Here is a 12,396-nt window from a genome sequence, read left to right on the forward strand (position 1 = left end):
CTCAGACTTCAACCACGCAAAGGAGAAAAACAGCCAGTGGGCTGGGAAGCATGAGGCTCGTGCTGGAAGTCTCCAGCCTGTCTCTGTGCCCCAGTTAGACCTATAATAAGCTGGTCATCTTCACGCTTTAGTGCTGCCATCTCCTAAATGGTCACCAATTATGTGTTCGTTGTGCTAATACTACTCTGTTGGTGGTGGTGGGGGTCGGACAACACTTCTGTGGGAATATCATTGTAAATGAATGTATCAAGGAGCATCCTAATGTGCGATGAGTATAAAACCTTCCAGATACAGGGATGAGTCCAGAGCCAGCTAGAGGCTGACTCACAGTCTAGCCGCTTAGTTTGCTAACGGTGTGCGATGCTGGGTGAGTGGGAGTGACTAGGCTTGCCTGAGATGATGGTGCCTGTCACATAGGATGGTGTGAGTATGAATCAGGACAGCGAATGCCAATGCTTACACAATTCCCTGGAGGTGCAAAGGGCCCCACTTAGTGCTGGCTCTTAGGATAAAGAAAATGATGATGACAGCGGGCTTTTGAAGTGCAGAGTTCCAATAGAAACTCAAAGGTTACAATTATCCCCTATATGCCCGGAAGGTGGGGTCACCAGGTCTGCATCACATCTAACAAACATCTCCAAACAGGAGAAGCTGGGGTTTACTGAGATATGTTAAGATGGCGAAATGAGCTAACCAGAATACATTGTATTCACCTCTTAGATTAAGCGTGCTACTTACTTCTCAAAGTCTCCCTTGCTGGGAGATGGGGTGGAAGGGAGAACCCCGTGAAGTCTTGGCTTAGTGATTTAGCATCGATTTTGCTTGGATACATTGTCACTGTTCTGTCTATCCCATTTACTGAGCAAACATCCCCTACGGACTGCACAGGCAAATCAATAAAGAGAAGACGGATTACCCACGTGGGCAAGTCTGGTCTGAACACAAGTTTATATCTTAACTACAAGGTGAGTTACTTTTGAAGAAACTTTTTTTTGGATGTGAGTCTGGGGTTTTCCAGTCTTTGTGTCAGCTAAGGTTCTAGGAAAATACCAGAAAAGCAACACGAGCCAATATGCAGGCTCTGGATAAATGGCCTCCCCTGGAGGGTCTTAGGAAGGCTTCATGTAAACCTTAGGACCTTAGGAGTGGTGATGACTAGAAAAAAGGTCACATGCAAAGGACCTTCCTCACACCTGGCATGCTGGCATGTCAACAGCCTTTTGATAGATTAGCTCACTATGCAGGATCTTGACTGAGAAGCTGTAATTGTTTCCTGAAGGACAAGAAGAAAAACTTTTCCTTTGAGTCCTTTGAGCTTTAACTATCTACAGGAAGTCAGTCAAGACAAATGACTTGACCAGACTGAATTTATGAAATGGGCCTTCCTTTTAAAATTTTTAGTTTTGAGATTATGATATTTTTTTCCCTTCCTTTTCCTCCCTCCAAACCTTCCTATATACCCCTCCCTACTCACCTTCAAATTCATGGCTTCTCTTTTTCACTAATTGTTATTGAATGCGTATCTATCCCTATCTCTATCTATAATCTCTATCTATCTATCTATCTATCTATCTATCTATCTATCTATCTATCTCCTGTTAATAATGTTACTTGTATGTATGTTTTCAGGGTTGATCATATGGCACTGGACAACCAGTTGGTAGGCTCTTTCCTGGGGAAGACCATCTCTCTTTCTCCCAGCACTCTTCAGTTGCCTCTGGCTCTTTGTGTGGGGTTCGGGGCTCACAGGCATCCCCATCCAGTTCAGTGTTCATTGGTGGCTTCCTTGTACAGCTCGTGTCTGCATGGTCTTGTTGGTGAGACTTCATGGTTACAGCTTCTGACATTACAGTCTCCCAGCAAGATCCTGATCCTCTGGCTCCTAAGCTCTTCCCACCCCTCTTCCCACAATGCTCCCCTGAGCTTTAAGTGCAGGAGTGAAACAGGCCTTCTTTAGAGATGCTCGCTTTTCCCTAGACCAGCATGTGACAGACTCACATTTCCAGCAGTGCATTTTGAGAGATGATATAACAGAAAGAAGCTACGGATGAGCTCTTGGTGGTACTTTTTCTTAGCAGAGGTAGCTAATAGGCCTTGTCTGCTGCAAGTGAAGTCCTCCTGCACTGCCAACAGACAGTAGGAAGCTCGGGTTTCTTTTTCCTCTTAGAGCTGGGTCCTCTTCATTCACAGCATCTCCTTGGATAGGAATTAGATATCTTTGGAAGCTAATGCCATTCTTTTAGGTCACAGGGACACTATTTGGATCATAGCCTACATAACTTATAGACGGGTCCAAGGGGCTCTGGAACATTTACATATATTAAATTTTAGTAGTAGGGATGGAAAAATGCAAGCCATTTCTCATTCTGCCTGTACACTCTTCTGATACGATTGTAATGAACAGAGTCTGTAATGTAGAGGGCCCAGCATTCCTTCTGTCCAGTGTAACAGAGTATAAACTCAGGCAGAATGCCCACAGTGGGGGCAGAGAGCAAAGGAGTTATGAGACTTCAACTGTAATTGCCTACAATAATTGCATTTGTTACATTGTAATATTTTCTGAAGATTTTCCAGGGTCATCTTATCCTGGAAAAAAAATCGGGCAGGGGAAATATGATAAATTCTCTTCCTTTATTGGATAATTTATAATGACTATAAACCTGCCTGGAGATCAGAATCAAAGCAGTGTTTAATAGACCAGGTACATGGATAAAAAGAGCATTTATTACAGATCTATGAGTCTGAACTACACGAGTATGTTTATGGGAGTTGGGTGAGTTTATGAAATAAAGATGTTTATGGAAAAGATGTTTTGTTCTTGCTAAAAAAAATACTTTAGACTCTTTGATATGTTTATTCTGAAAGGAGATGGGTTGGGTTGGAGAGTCCTCCCATGGGTTAATTGGATTAAATATAACTTAGATGAAATTAAACAATAAATTGAGTAGCCACATATGGTATTCCAGGAGCATTTCAGAACACTGAAAGTCAAGTGTTTTGTTGCTGGGGTGCCATTAATATCACAAGTGACAGCTGTTCCTGTGAAATTGAATTTGAGAGGTAGCTACAAGGGGTGGTTCTCTTCATCACTTCAATTAGTCTATCCTGGGAAGAATCACTGAGTGTGTGTGTGTGTGTGTGTGTGTGTGTGCGTGTGTGCGTGTGTGTGTGTGTGTGTGTATCACACTTCCTTCTTAACTGCATTTTAAGTGAGTCAGTAGACACAGGGCTTTGGCAAATCCTGGTACATCAGTAGTGTCCAAAACCGAACGGCAGCATGGCAGCATTGAAGATTCTCTCCAGAGAGCCCTACCCAATGCACGTGTCATACCACCATTATTGGGGTTTCTTTTATTCTGGCACATTCTTCCAGTAGATTCCATTGCCTCAGTTCTCCCAAAACAGTAATTTATGCATGGACTATCAATGTTCTCAGTTTAGGAAATCATTTATTAAGTTATTCTTCTAGCTCTGGAAGCAAGCTCATGCTCATTCAACTATCGTCCTTCATACTTGGCGAGCGCGTGTTTGGTCATAAATGAAATCTCCTTGTGCTTCCCTCCTGTTGACTCCTGCTCTAAACCCTGGCCCTTCTTTTTCCACCTTCCATATTGCTTATCAACCCTGCAGTGAACACTCATTGCTTCTGAGGCTTTTCTACTAACTTTCATTCTATAGTTATGGGTCCTAAAAATGTGCTGTGTGCCAATAATCTCAAAACTCGGGAGGCTGGAGAACAAGGATTTCTGCATGCTCTAGGTTAGCCTGGGCTCACACAGAGAATTCCAGGCCAGCCTGATCACAGAGTGAGATTCTTTTTCAAACAACCAAAAAAAAAAAAAAAAAAAAAAAAAAACGATACAAGAGACATGCTTCTTGCCTAGCCTCATCGGCATCATTTAGTGTTTAAGGGAAACCTGACTCATCAACTGTATCTAGACTGGTTGAATCAGAAACCCTGAGGATGGACCCAGCCATCTGCATTTTTAACAGCTGTTGAATAATCCTGATGCATAATTGAGAACAGCACTCCACAGAGACTGCTACTATAGCCATCATTAATGACTTGAAAGTGTGCTAAATAGATTCTCTTTTGTCACCGCCTATGAGAAGCTGAAGAATGTACGCTTCTATAGAAACTTGTCCCCAGTGTTGTTGATATCACCTGCGCCCAATTCTCCTCCTGTTGCCAGAGTGTTAGGGTCACCCTCTTCTGTCTCTTCTCCTCTCCATAATGCATAATTTAAAATGAAATTGCCACTGGATCTCTCCTCTTCACTCTTTAAATCTTTCTCAGGAAATTCCACACATTCTCCTGGCCAGCCCAGCGTTGTGGCTTCTAGGCCACTAATGTCCTATTGGATTATCTAGCTTTAATTTCCATTTGGATGGCTTCACTCTCAGTCAGTTCCAGTGGCCTGCAGGACACCAAATGCCCTCAAAATCTACTGAGTCATGATGCAGAATTATTAAAAGAAACCACCATCTTCCTCATCACACATGGTTACCTGCTGGGTCTCTACTCTTAACCTCCAGCTATATTTTTCCTATTTGTAAGTAGGGAAATTTCCTTCTCAACTCTTAATTTTCAAACACCTGTGAAATGCTGTTACCCTAAAATTTCACCATTTTAGCTACTTTGATTTTTTTTGGTGTATAAGTTACTCTGGGTCAATTTAGAAGGCAGAACTATGATTTAAAGTAAAGGCTAAAGAGAAAAGGGGAAAAATGGGTAGAGGGAAGGAGAGAGGGAGAAAGTGTGAAAGCATGAGAGAGAGAGACAGACAGACAGAGACAGAGACAGAGACAGAGACAGAGAGAGAGAGGAGGGAGGGAGGTAAAGAGAGAAGGGGAGGGAGGGAGGGAGGGAGGGAGAGAGAGAGAGAGAGAGAGAGAGAGAGAGAGAGAGAGAGAGAGCGCGAGCGAGCGAATATTCTGGTTTATTTTAAAGATTTTTCTAATTCTCAGAGCTGCTGCCATGGATGTCCCTATTTCCAGCATGTTCAACTATGAATTGGATGGCCACCATTTAAGAGTACCATGAATGATGGGACTTGCTGATATTGATATCTAGCTTTGAGATTCTGTTTCCTTTTGCTATCATTTACATCTTATTACCCACCCATCTTTCATTGTTAAGAAAATGTTTCAGTCAAAAATCAGTGTCTCTCATTTTAGCTAGACTTCTTGGTGGTGGTGGTCCTCCTCCTCCTCCTCCTCCTCCTCCTCCTCCTCCTCCTCCTCCTCCTCTTCTCCTCCTCCTCTTCTCCTCCTCCTCTTCTCCTCCTCTTCTTCTCCTCCTCTTCTCCTCCTTCTCCTCCTCCTCTTCTTCTCCTCCTCTTCCCCTTCCTCCTCCTCTTATTCTCCTTTTATGACCATCTTTCCTCCTACCTGACTCCTCTTGTACATGTATAAGATTTATAAATTCATCCGCCCCACAAGTTAGGTACTAGATGCTGAAAATTTGGAACAGAGCATGCTGTCCTTGGTTTTTCATACTATCTCAGTGAGGAGATGGAAATTCCGGCCATAGTTTATAGCATGAGGTGATGGGGATAGGTGGTACCAATGGGAGAAAAGAAAGAGGCATCTTCGATCTATTCAAAAAGTCCAATCATGGGAGCTGGTGTTTTGAAGACTCTTCTTAGTAAGAGTAAATAAAATATTATCCAGAAGGACCACTCTGCAATAATATGTAAATCCAAGTTGGCACAATGCATTAATATTGACAGACAAAAGAGGCGAGAGATGAATGAAGAAAGTTTATCCAGGTCTATTTTAAGCCAAGCGTTTTGGTTTCATTTTGGCCAAAGAAGACAGTTTGAAAGGAGCTGCAACAGAGTGAGGAATATGAAATCATGTGCGATAGACAGGAGATAATTAAAGCCCAGAATGGCAGTGGGAGTGAAGAGCAGTAAAAAGGTTCTAGAAGTTACCTGGAACAGTACATGGAGAATTCGAGAGGCTGATTAGAGAAGTACAGCCTGCAGTCTGACCCTGGGGTGTAAGTCACACAGCTACACACATAGTGACACATATATGGAGACCATACGGAATATAAGCGATTACTTGGCAAATACAACCAGGACTTGCCAGAATTAGAAGACTATTCATTAGTGGAAACAAGAACTAAGTGAGATATGAAGCGGGTACAACTTCAGAAGGTGGAAAGAGACAGCAGGCATGTGCACACCTAAGGATATTTCCACAGATACCCCAGATAGCAATCATTTTTAAACACTTTTTAAAATAGATCCACATTTTATTCACTTTTCAGTACTCCCACGGCAACACATCCAGACCCAGTCCCTTCTATTTCTTGCCGGAGCTCTGTCACAGTCTGAGAAAATCACTCAGTTCAATCTCATCTTGCTATTGATTATGAGCAAATTAGAAACACTTGAGCCATAAAGTCCAACCTCCACCATTTTCGGATCAGAGCCTTTTAAGGGCTTACACTTTACTCCAAGTGAAATGGAGTACGTGCTCCACGTGCCCTAACTGGTCTAGATCCGCTTACCCCTTAATTTCCGGGTCCTCACAGCTTTCAGTGCTCTTTTTCATTCATTTTGTTTAATTTTTGAACATTAGCCAATCATTAACATGCCATTTATGAACAGGGAACCCATGCTGTAGAAATGACGTGCTTTCGTTTTATAGACATGGAGACGGAAATGTGGGTGGAGCCTAGAAATCTGTGCTTTAAAATTCCCCAGGTAACTTGAATGCTAGCTGAAACTTGAGAACTATGGACATGGGCTGATGTGTTGTATGAGATTTCCAGGAAAGAGCATCGTGTAAAAAGGCATAATCCAAATCACGCTGAAAGGAAGTGACAGACCTGTTGCCCAATGGAAGAGCTTCACAGAGAAATTTTGAGAAACCGAAATATCTTAGGTTCTATGGAAGTTGCTTTGCCCACCAGACTCTGCAATGCATGTATACTTAAGGACACCCACCAATGTTACTTACCATTCCGCAAAAAATGTAAATTGAATATAAAGAATATATTACCTATCACATATATTCTTTATGTCATATATAAACTGTAAACAGTGGATCTAAATATTGAACCTTACTGAATTGAATTACCTAAATGGTTTTCAAAGACACCCAAGCGATCTCCATTTAGGCCATCAGTTCAGCTTGGGGAGGGGGTTAGATTTATAAGATCAATTAAAAATTTGAAGTTAGAGTCCCCGACTGATCCCAAACTGAAGCCAAGTTGAGAATATCATTGACATATTCCCCTTTTCCTTGGCTTCTACTAGAACAACAAGGAAAACAAGCTTTGGAAGGATACAAATGACAGTAAAGTTAACCATCATCCAACAAGTTTTGTTTTGTTTTGTTTTTACACGCAGAGGGTAGGCCATCAGAGCTCCGTAGTAAAGTACAGTCTGATTACCGTAACCAAACATCGCTGATACCAAGAACTCTCCCTGGACGGAGGAGTAGCCGGCAGCTTTTTGACGGGGAAAATCACTTTCACTTCAAACTCTCAAATTATGTATACTGCAGGGAGAAATTTACGTGCAAAACAGTAACTTGGAGGCTAGAATTTCTCTGATTGGCTGAGATTTGGGGCGATTGATTCTACAGGCTGGGCTAAATGAACGACCACCTCAACACACCTGGGGATGACACAAATCGCTCCCAGGGGTGCAGACGAAGGGGCAGACTCTGGGAAGGACATTTGTTTGATCCTTTTGTTTTGCTTTGTTTTTCAGACTAACGTGAAAGGGTTCTTTCCGGAATGTGTAGGGTAGACACTGTCTCGCGGGGTATCTTTCCAGGCTTGTTGCCCCTCGTCATCGTTAGAGTACAGTAGTCAGCAGACCATCAGTACGGAGCATGCTACTAACCTGCTCATGAACTTGTACCGGCGGGGCAGGTAATAGATTTTTCTCCTGGAAGAACAGCAAAAATGAAGCCAGTCGAGAAGAAAACCCATCGTCAGTTACAGTTTGAACTAGCAAGGAAGGAAAGGAGATTGAAGATAGAAGCCTGTAAGAGCTGAAGAAGAAAAAGAAAACTAAAGAGAGATTAACAGTGAGAAGTGTAGTAGGGGCACAGGGCATGCACTTTGAGTCATGAAACCCTCTCATTACTATAGATTTGCAGGGCACTTCTGGCCTGCAGCCCATGGGCAGGGGATTAGTATTTTGCACAGATTCAGTGGAGGTCCACTTTTGTCTAGTGAAATTCAGAGTTGAACGAGGGGTAACATACATAATTCAACAGACATGCTATTATATTAAGGTAATATTTATATAGCAATTTGGGCTATCATGATTTTGAAAGAGATATTAAAACCCCATATATTGCATATTTAGTACAAGAAAATATTGCATCAAAAGGCATCTATAAATACCCACATGGGCGTAACCAACTGGTTGCTTATGGGTAAGCTAAACAGGTAAAACCACAGAACCTTGGTGGAGGGGGGTACAACAACAGGACACAATAAAGATGTCATATTGCTTCACTTTAATTAATGTAAAAATATTTAAATGAGAATCAGTTGACACCTGATTAAACCCAATCTCCTGTCCATATTTCAGGTGTCAACTAAGGGATCAGTCACGAAATTGAGGCAGATCATGTGTATGGTCACTATGCTACTTCGCTTTTGCAAAGAGGGGACTTTATATATCAGAATCTGTCTGCCACATTTGGGTCAATAGTTGCAGAGAGTACAAAGCCAGATGTTTGGGCCAGGTAAAGCATGGTGTTTGGCAACCCATGTTCTGTATGGTTATCTATCTATCTATCTATCTATCTATCTATCTATCTATCTATCTATCTATCTATCTACCTACCTACCTATCTATCTGATTTATATGATTCCACATGATGACATATATTTACAAAGCTGTATAGGAGGGAGACATAAGCCTCAGTCTTTAGCTAATAATATGCTAATATCATTCTGTCAACTGCAATACACGCACTAGTAGAAGATGTTGATAACACAATTGTAGAAGGTGGGTATGTGGGAAGCACTGTACTCTATTCCCAGCTTCCTTTAAACACTCTGTTATGTCCAAATCACACATTTACGGGCACATATGTCCTTAAGAGGCAGATTTATTTGGAATTTCTCACAAGAAACCTGATTTCCCGTTTCATTTTAATGACTGTAGAGTGAAACCAAGTCTGAGATTTAGAAATACTGTCTACTGAACGTAACAACTTGTGTAAGGTTCTTGGAATGTTGGCGTTCGGCTGAACGGGTATCTGTGTATGTTCCTGTAACTACATCAGGCTAGAGCCACATGTGAAATGGAGGGTAACACATGCCCATCAAGGTTTGCATGCATAGGGTTGTAGTGGATGATGTTAGGCTTGGGTAAAATCATATCAATATTAATGAGGCCAATTACTGTCATACATTAGAGAGCGTTTTCTCCTCAAATTGTTTTCCTGTAGGAGTTTCAACGTCTGAGGGTAGATTATTACTTGAATTCATTTTCTTCTCACTGCGTGCGTCATAGTCTCTTAATGCTGCATAAGAAAACTCCTCATGCACTCGAGGTTGCACTTCTCTCATGAAATGTGCATACGATATGTTCCCACGATGGTGAGGGCAGGCCCTTTGGATGTGAAGTCAAGCACTGGGAGGTTTGACTTTCTATTAGCATCATTCATGTTCTTTATCATGGAATTGTGTTCTTGATAAAGAGATTGTATGTTTCAGACTGGGGAAGGGACGGGATATCAAAATATAATTAGAGTGTTTCCCCCTTTAAAACCATAATATAGTATCAGCTTATTTTAGATAGTTTTATACATAGATATATATTTCATATAACATATAATATATATGATATATTTATAACATATAATATATATCATATATATATAAGATAGTAGTAGTTAAATCATTGTCAAATAACAGGATTTAATTATTTTAGCATAGAGGCTTTAAGCACAAAAATTGTTTTCTTTTCTCCTTACTGTGTGTTTGCATGTACATGTGTATATATGTGTATCTGTACATATGCATATGTGTATATGTATGTGTGCATGTGTCTATATATGTGTACGTGCATGTGTGTTTGTCTGCATATATGTGTATGCATTTGTGGGTAGGTGTATGTGTGTATGCATGTGTGTATATGTGTATATGCATGTGTGCGTGTGTATATGTATGTGTGTATGCATATGTATGTGTACACATTCATGTGTGTATGTGTCCATGAGTTCCAAGTTTTTCTTTTCAGTACAGAAATAAGTCATAAGACCAGAACTACACTTAATCTATTCTGTGGATTTTACCTTCAGGAAAACAGATGCTGGAAACCCCACCCTATATTCTGACTTGATATTAGGACATAAAGACCAAACGCAAAAAATTAAGATGTTCTGAGACACATATTATGGCTTATTGATGGATATTGGAAATTGGCCTTTAGTAGATCTGTAAACCTGCAAATCTCTCTCCCCTTCTCCCTCTCCCCCTCCCCCTCTCCCTCTCCATTTTTCTCCCTGATCCCCCTTCCCTTCTACAACATTAGCAGCCCACTAAGAGGCATACCAGGTAGCGCTGATAGCATCTTGCCTAATTCTTGTCATCTATGCTGGTGTTACTGCAGGCTGAAAACCTAAAGTACTCAGCCCAAGCTACGCTGGAGCTATCCCTGGCATCAAATCTTTCCGCCTTTGAGGAGATCCCATTGGGGAGTCCCCCACCCCTGCGCCCTACTCTCTCAAGCACATCCTTGCACTTGTAATTTCAGGCTTATTATCTCATTTTGTTTTTGTCTAGCAAATGGAAGATCACATTTCCTTAACTAATAATAAAATAAGAATAGCCACCGTCAGATGGAGGCAGATTTATCCTCTTAAACAATCTAACAATCCACACAAAGTATCTTTATTTACAGGAATTATTTGTGCTTGTAGAGAATTTATGACTTCTTAATTTTAAAAATGGGTTATTTTTTTTAAAAAGATTGCATTTTGTGGAATTTCTTGGAAAACAGGTTTTTAATTTGTTTTTCCTGGAAGGGACTGCTCAGCAAAGACCATGGCACACAGTGTCTAGCTGTTCAAAGCCGCAATACTCAGAAATTCTAGAACCGACATGCTCAAATGCAAATGCCACTTGGAAATGCTCCTTGGTAGCAGGAAGGAGCCACTGTGGGCATGAAGATTTATTTGCATTTTCTAAACATCAGGAAAGTTTTCTGCCATGATGGCTTTGTCAGCCTGTACTAGGATTTTTATTTGTTCCAAGAGAGAATGTCATTAGGTTTACAGTAAAGCAGCAGCAGGAGAGAGAGAGGGAGAGAGAGAGAGAGAGAGAGAGAGAGAGAGAGAGACCGAGCTCAGTGGGGGAAACACATTTACACCTACCTGAAAGGCATCCGTACATTCATTTGCTCTGCATATCTTCCAAGGACTTCCCATGGGGCATGCAACTTCACAAAGATAATGTCACTATTTATTAGAGAGGACTGAAACAGAAAAAAGAAACTAAATTGAAAAGTATATCGAAGCCTCCCATGGTTTAAGTGCAGCAGGAACTTGGAATGTATGAACTTGGAGTTTACAATTTGGGGCGTCCTTGGCAATAAGCCAGTCCATTAAAGTGTGCACAGATTCATTTAACAAACATCCCCCTGTATCGAGTGCTGGAGACCCAGCTATGAATAAAAGAAAGAGTAATGTTTACACTCCCCATAAATATTTAAAAGAAACATATGCCAAAACAGGTTTAAATTCAGGGAGTGGGGAATATTCTGAAGATAAAGTAGTGGGATAAAGAGCTGTCCACATTGCTTTGGATAAGAAGTCAAGGAAAGGTGTCTCTGTGTAGGGGACCTGGGCTGAGACCTGAAGGAGGCACAGGGACCAGCTGGGAAGAGAGTGTGGGATGTATGCCAAGGTTAGGAGCTCTGAAATTACCTGGTACATTCAAGGGAAAGGCATGAAGTGTGTGAAGTTTGAGGAGCTGGATTAGAGGCTGGAAAAGCAAGCAGAAGAAAGTGAAGAGCTCTTCCTAAGCTGTTGGATCTCATGCTTAGAATATAGGGAAGCCATCTTGGCTCTGGGGTTCAAAGTTCCCTGTGGCTTCTTTGTATAGAATAAGTTATAAGGTAGAGATGGCTCAGTGGCTAAAGCCCTTGCACAGAAGCATGAGAACTAGAGTTTATGGCTCCAGAACCCACGTGATAAAAGACAGATTGGTGTGACCCAGTTGCAATCCCAACACAGTGGGGCAAAGATGAGCCTGAGAGGTCAAGGTTCAGTCAGAGACCATGTCTGAGTGAAATCTATCAAGGAAGATATCTGATGGCAACCTTCAGTCTATGTACATACTTCTCCACATGTGTACACACACACATGCGAACACTCATCCAAAACATGCTCATACACCACACAGATACC

General features: G+C 41.5%; 1 protein-coding gene across 12 annotated transcripts in view; it reads right to left on the bottom strand.

Moving 5' to 3' along the window:
- Positions 1-12,396, bottom strand: part of Ano4 (anoctamin 4) — a 409,423-nt gene that overhangs the window by 122,695 nt on the left and 274,332 nt on the right. For 7 of the 12 annotated variants that reach the window (NM_001106778.2, NM_001395725.1, XM_039078690.2 and 4 more), the window contains 2 exons: positions 11,362-11,462; positions 7,866-7,910 (listed from right to left, as the gene is read on the bottom strand). Coding sequence is in view for 11 of the 12 variants with exons in the window: in NM_001395725.1 (NP_001382654.1) it covers positions 7,866-7,910; positions 11,362-11,462 (146 nt within the window). In the remaining variant the exon portion in view is untranslated. Of the gene's footprint in view, positions 1-7,865; positions 8,017-11,361; positions 11,463-12,396 lie in introns of those variants that run through there. The other 5 variants (XM_039078692.2, XM_008765230.4, XM_039078688.2 and 2 more) reach the window with 3 other exon arrangements.

Source organism: Rattus norvegicus, chromosome 7 (genome assembly GCF_036323735.1).
Source record: "Rattus norvegicus strain BN/NHsdMcwi chromosome 7, GRCr8, whole genome shotgun sequence".
In the NCBI taxonomy this organism is placed as follows: Eukaryota; Metazoa; Chordata; class Mammalia; order Rodentia; family Muridae; genus Rattus; species Rattus norvegicus.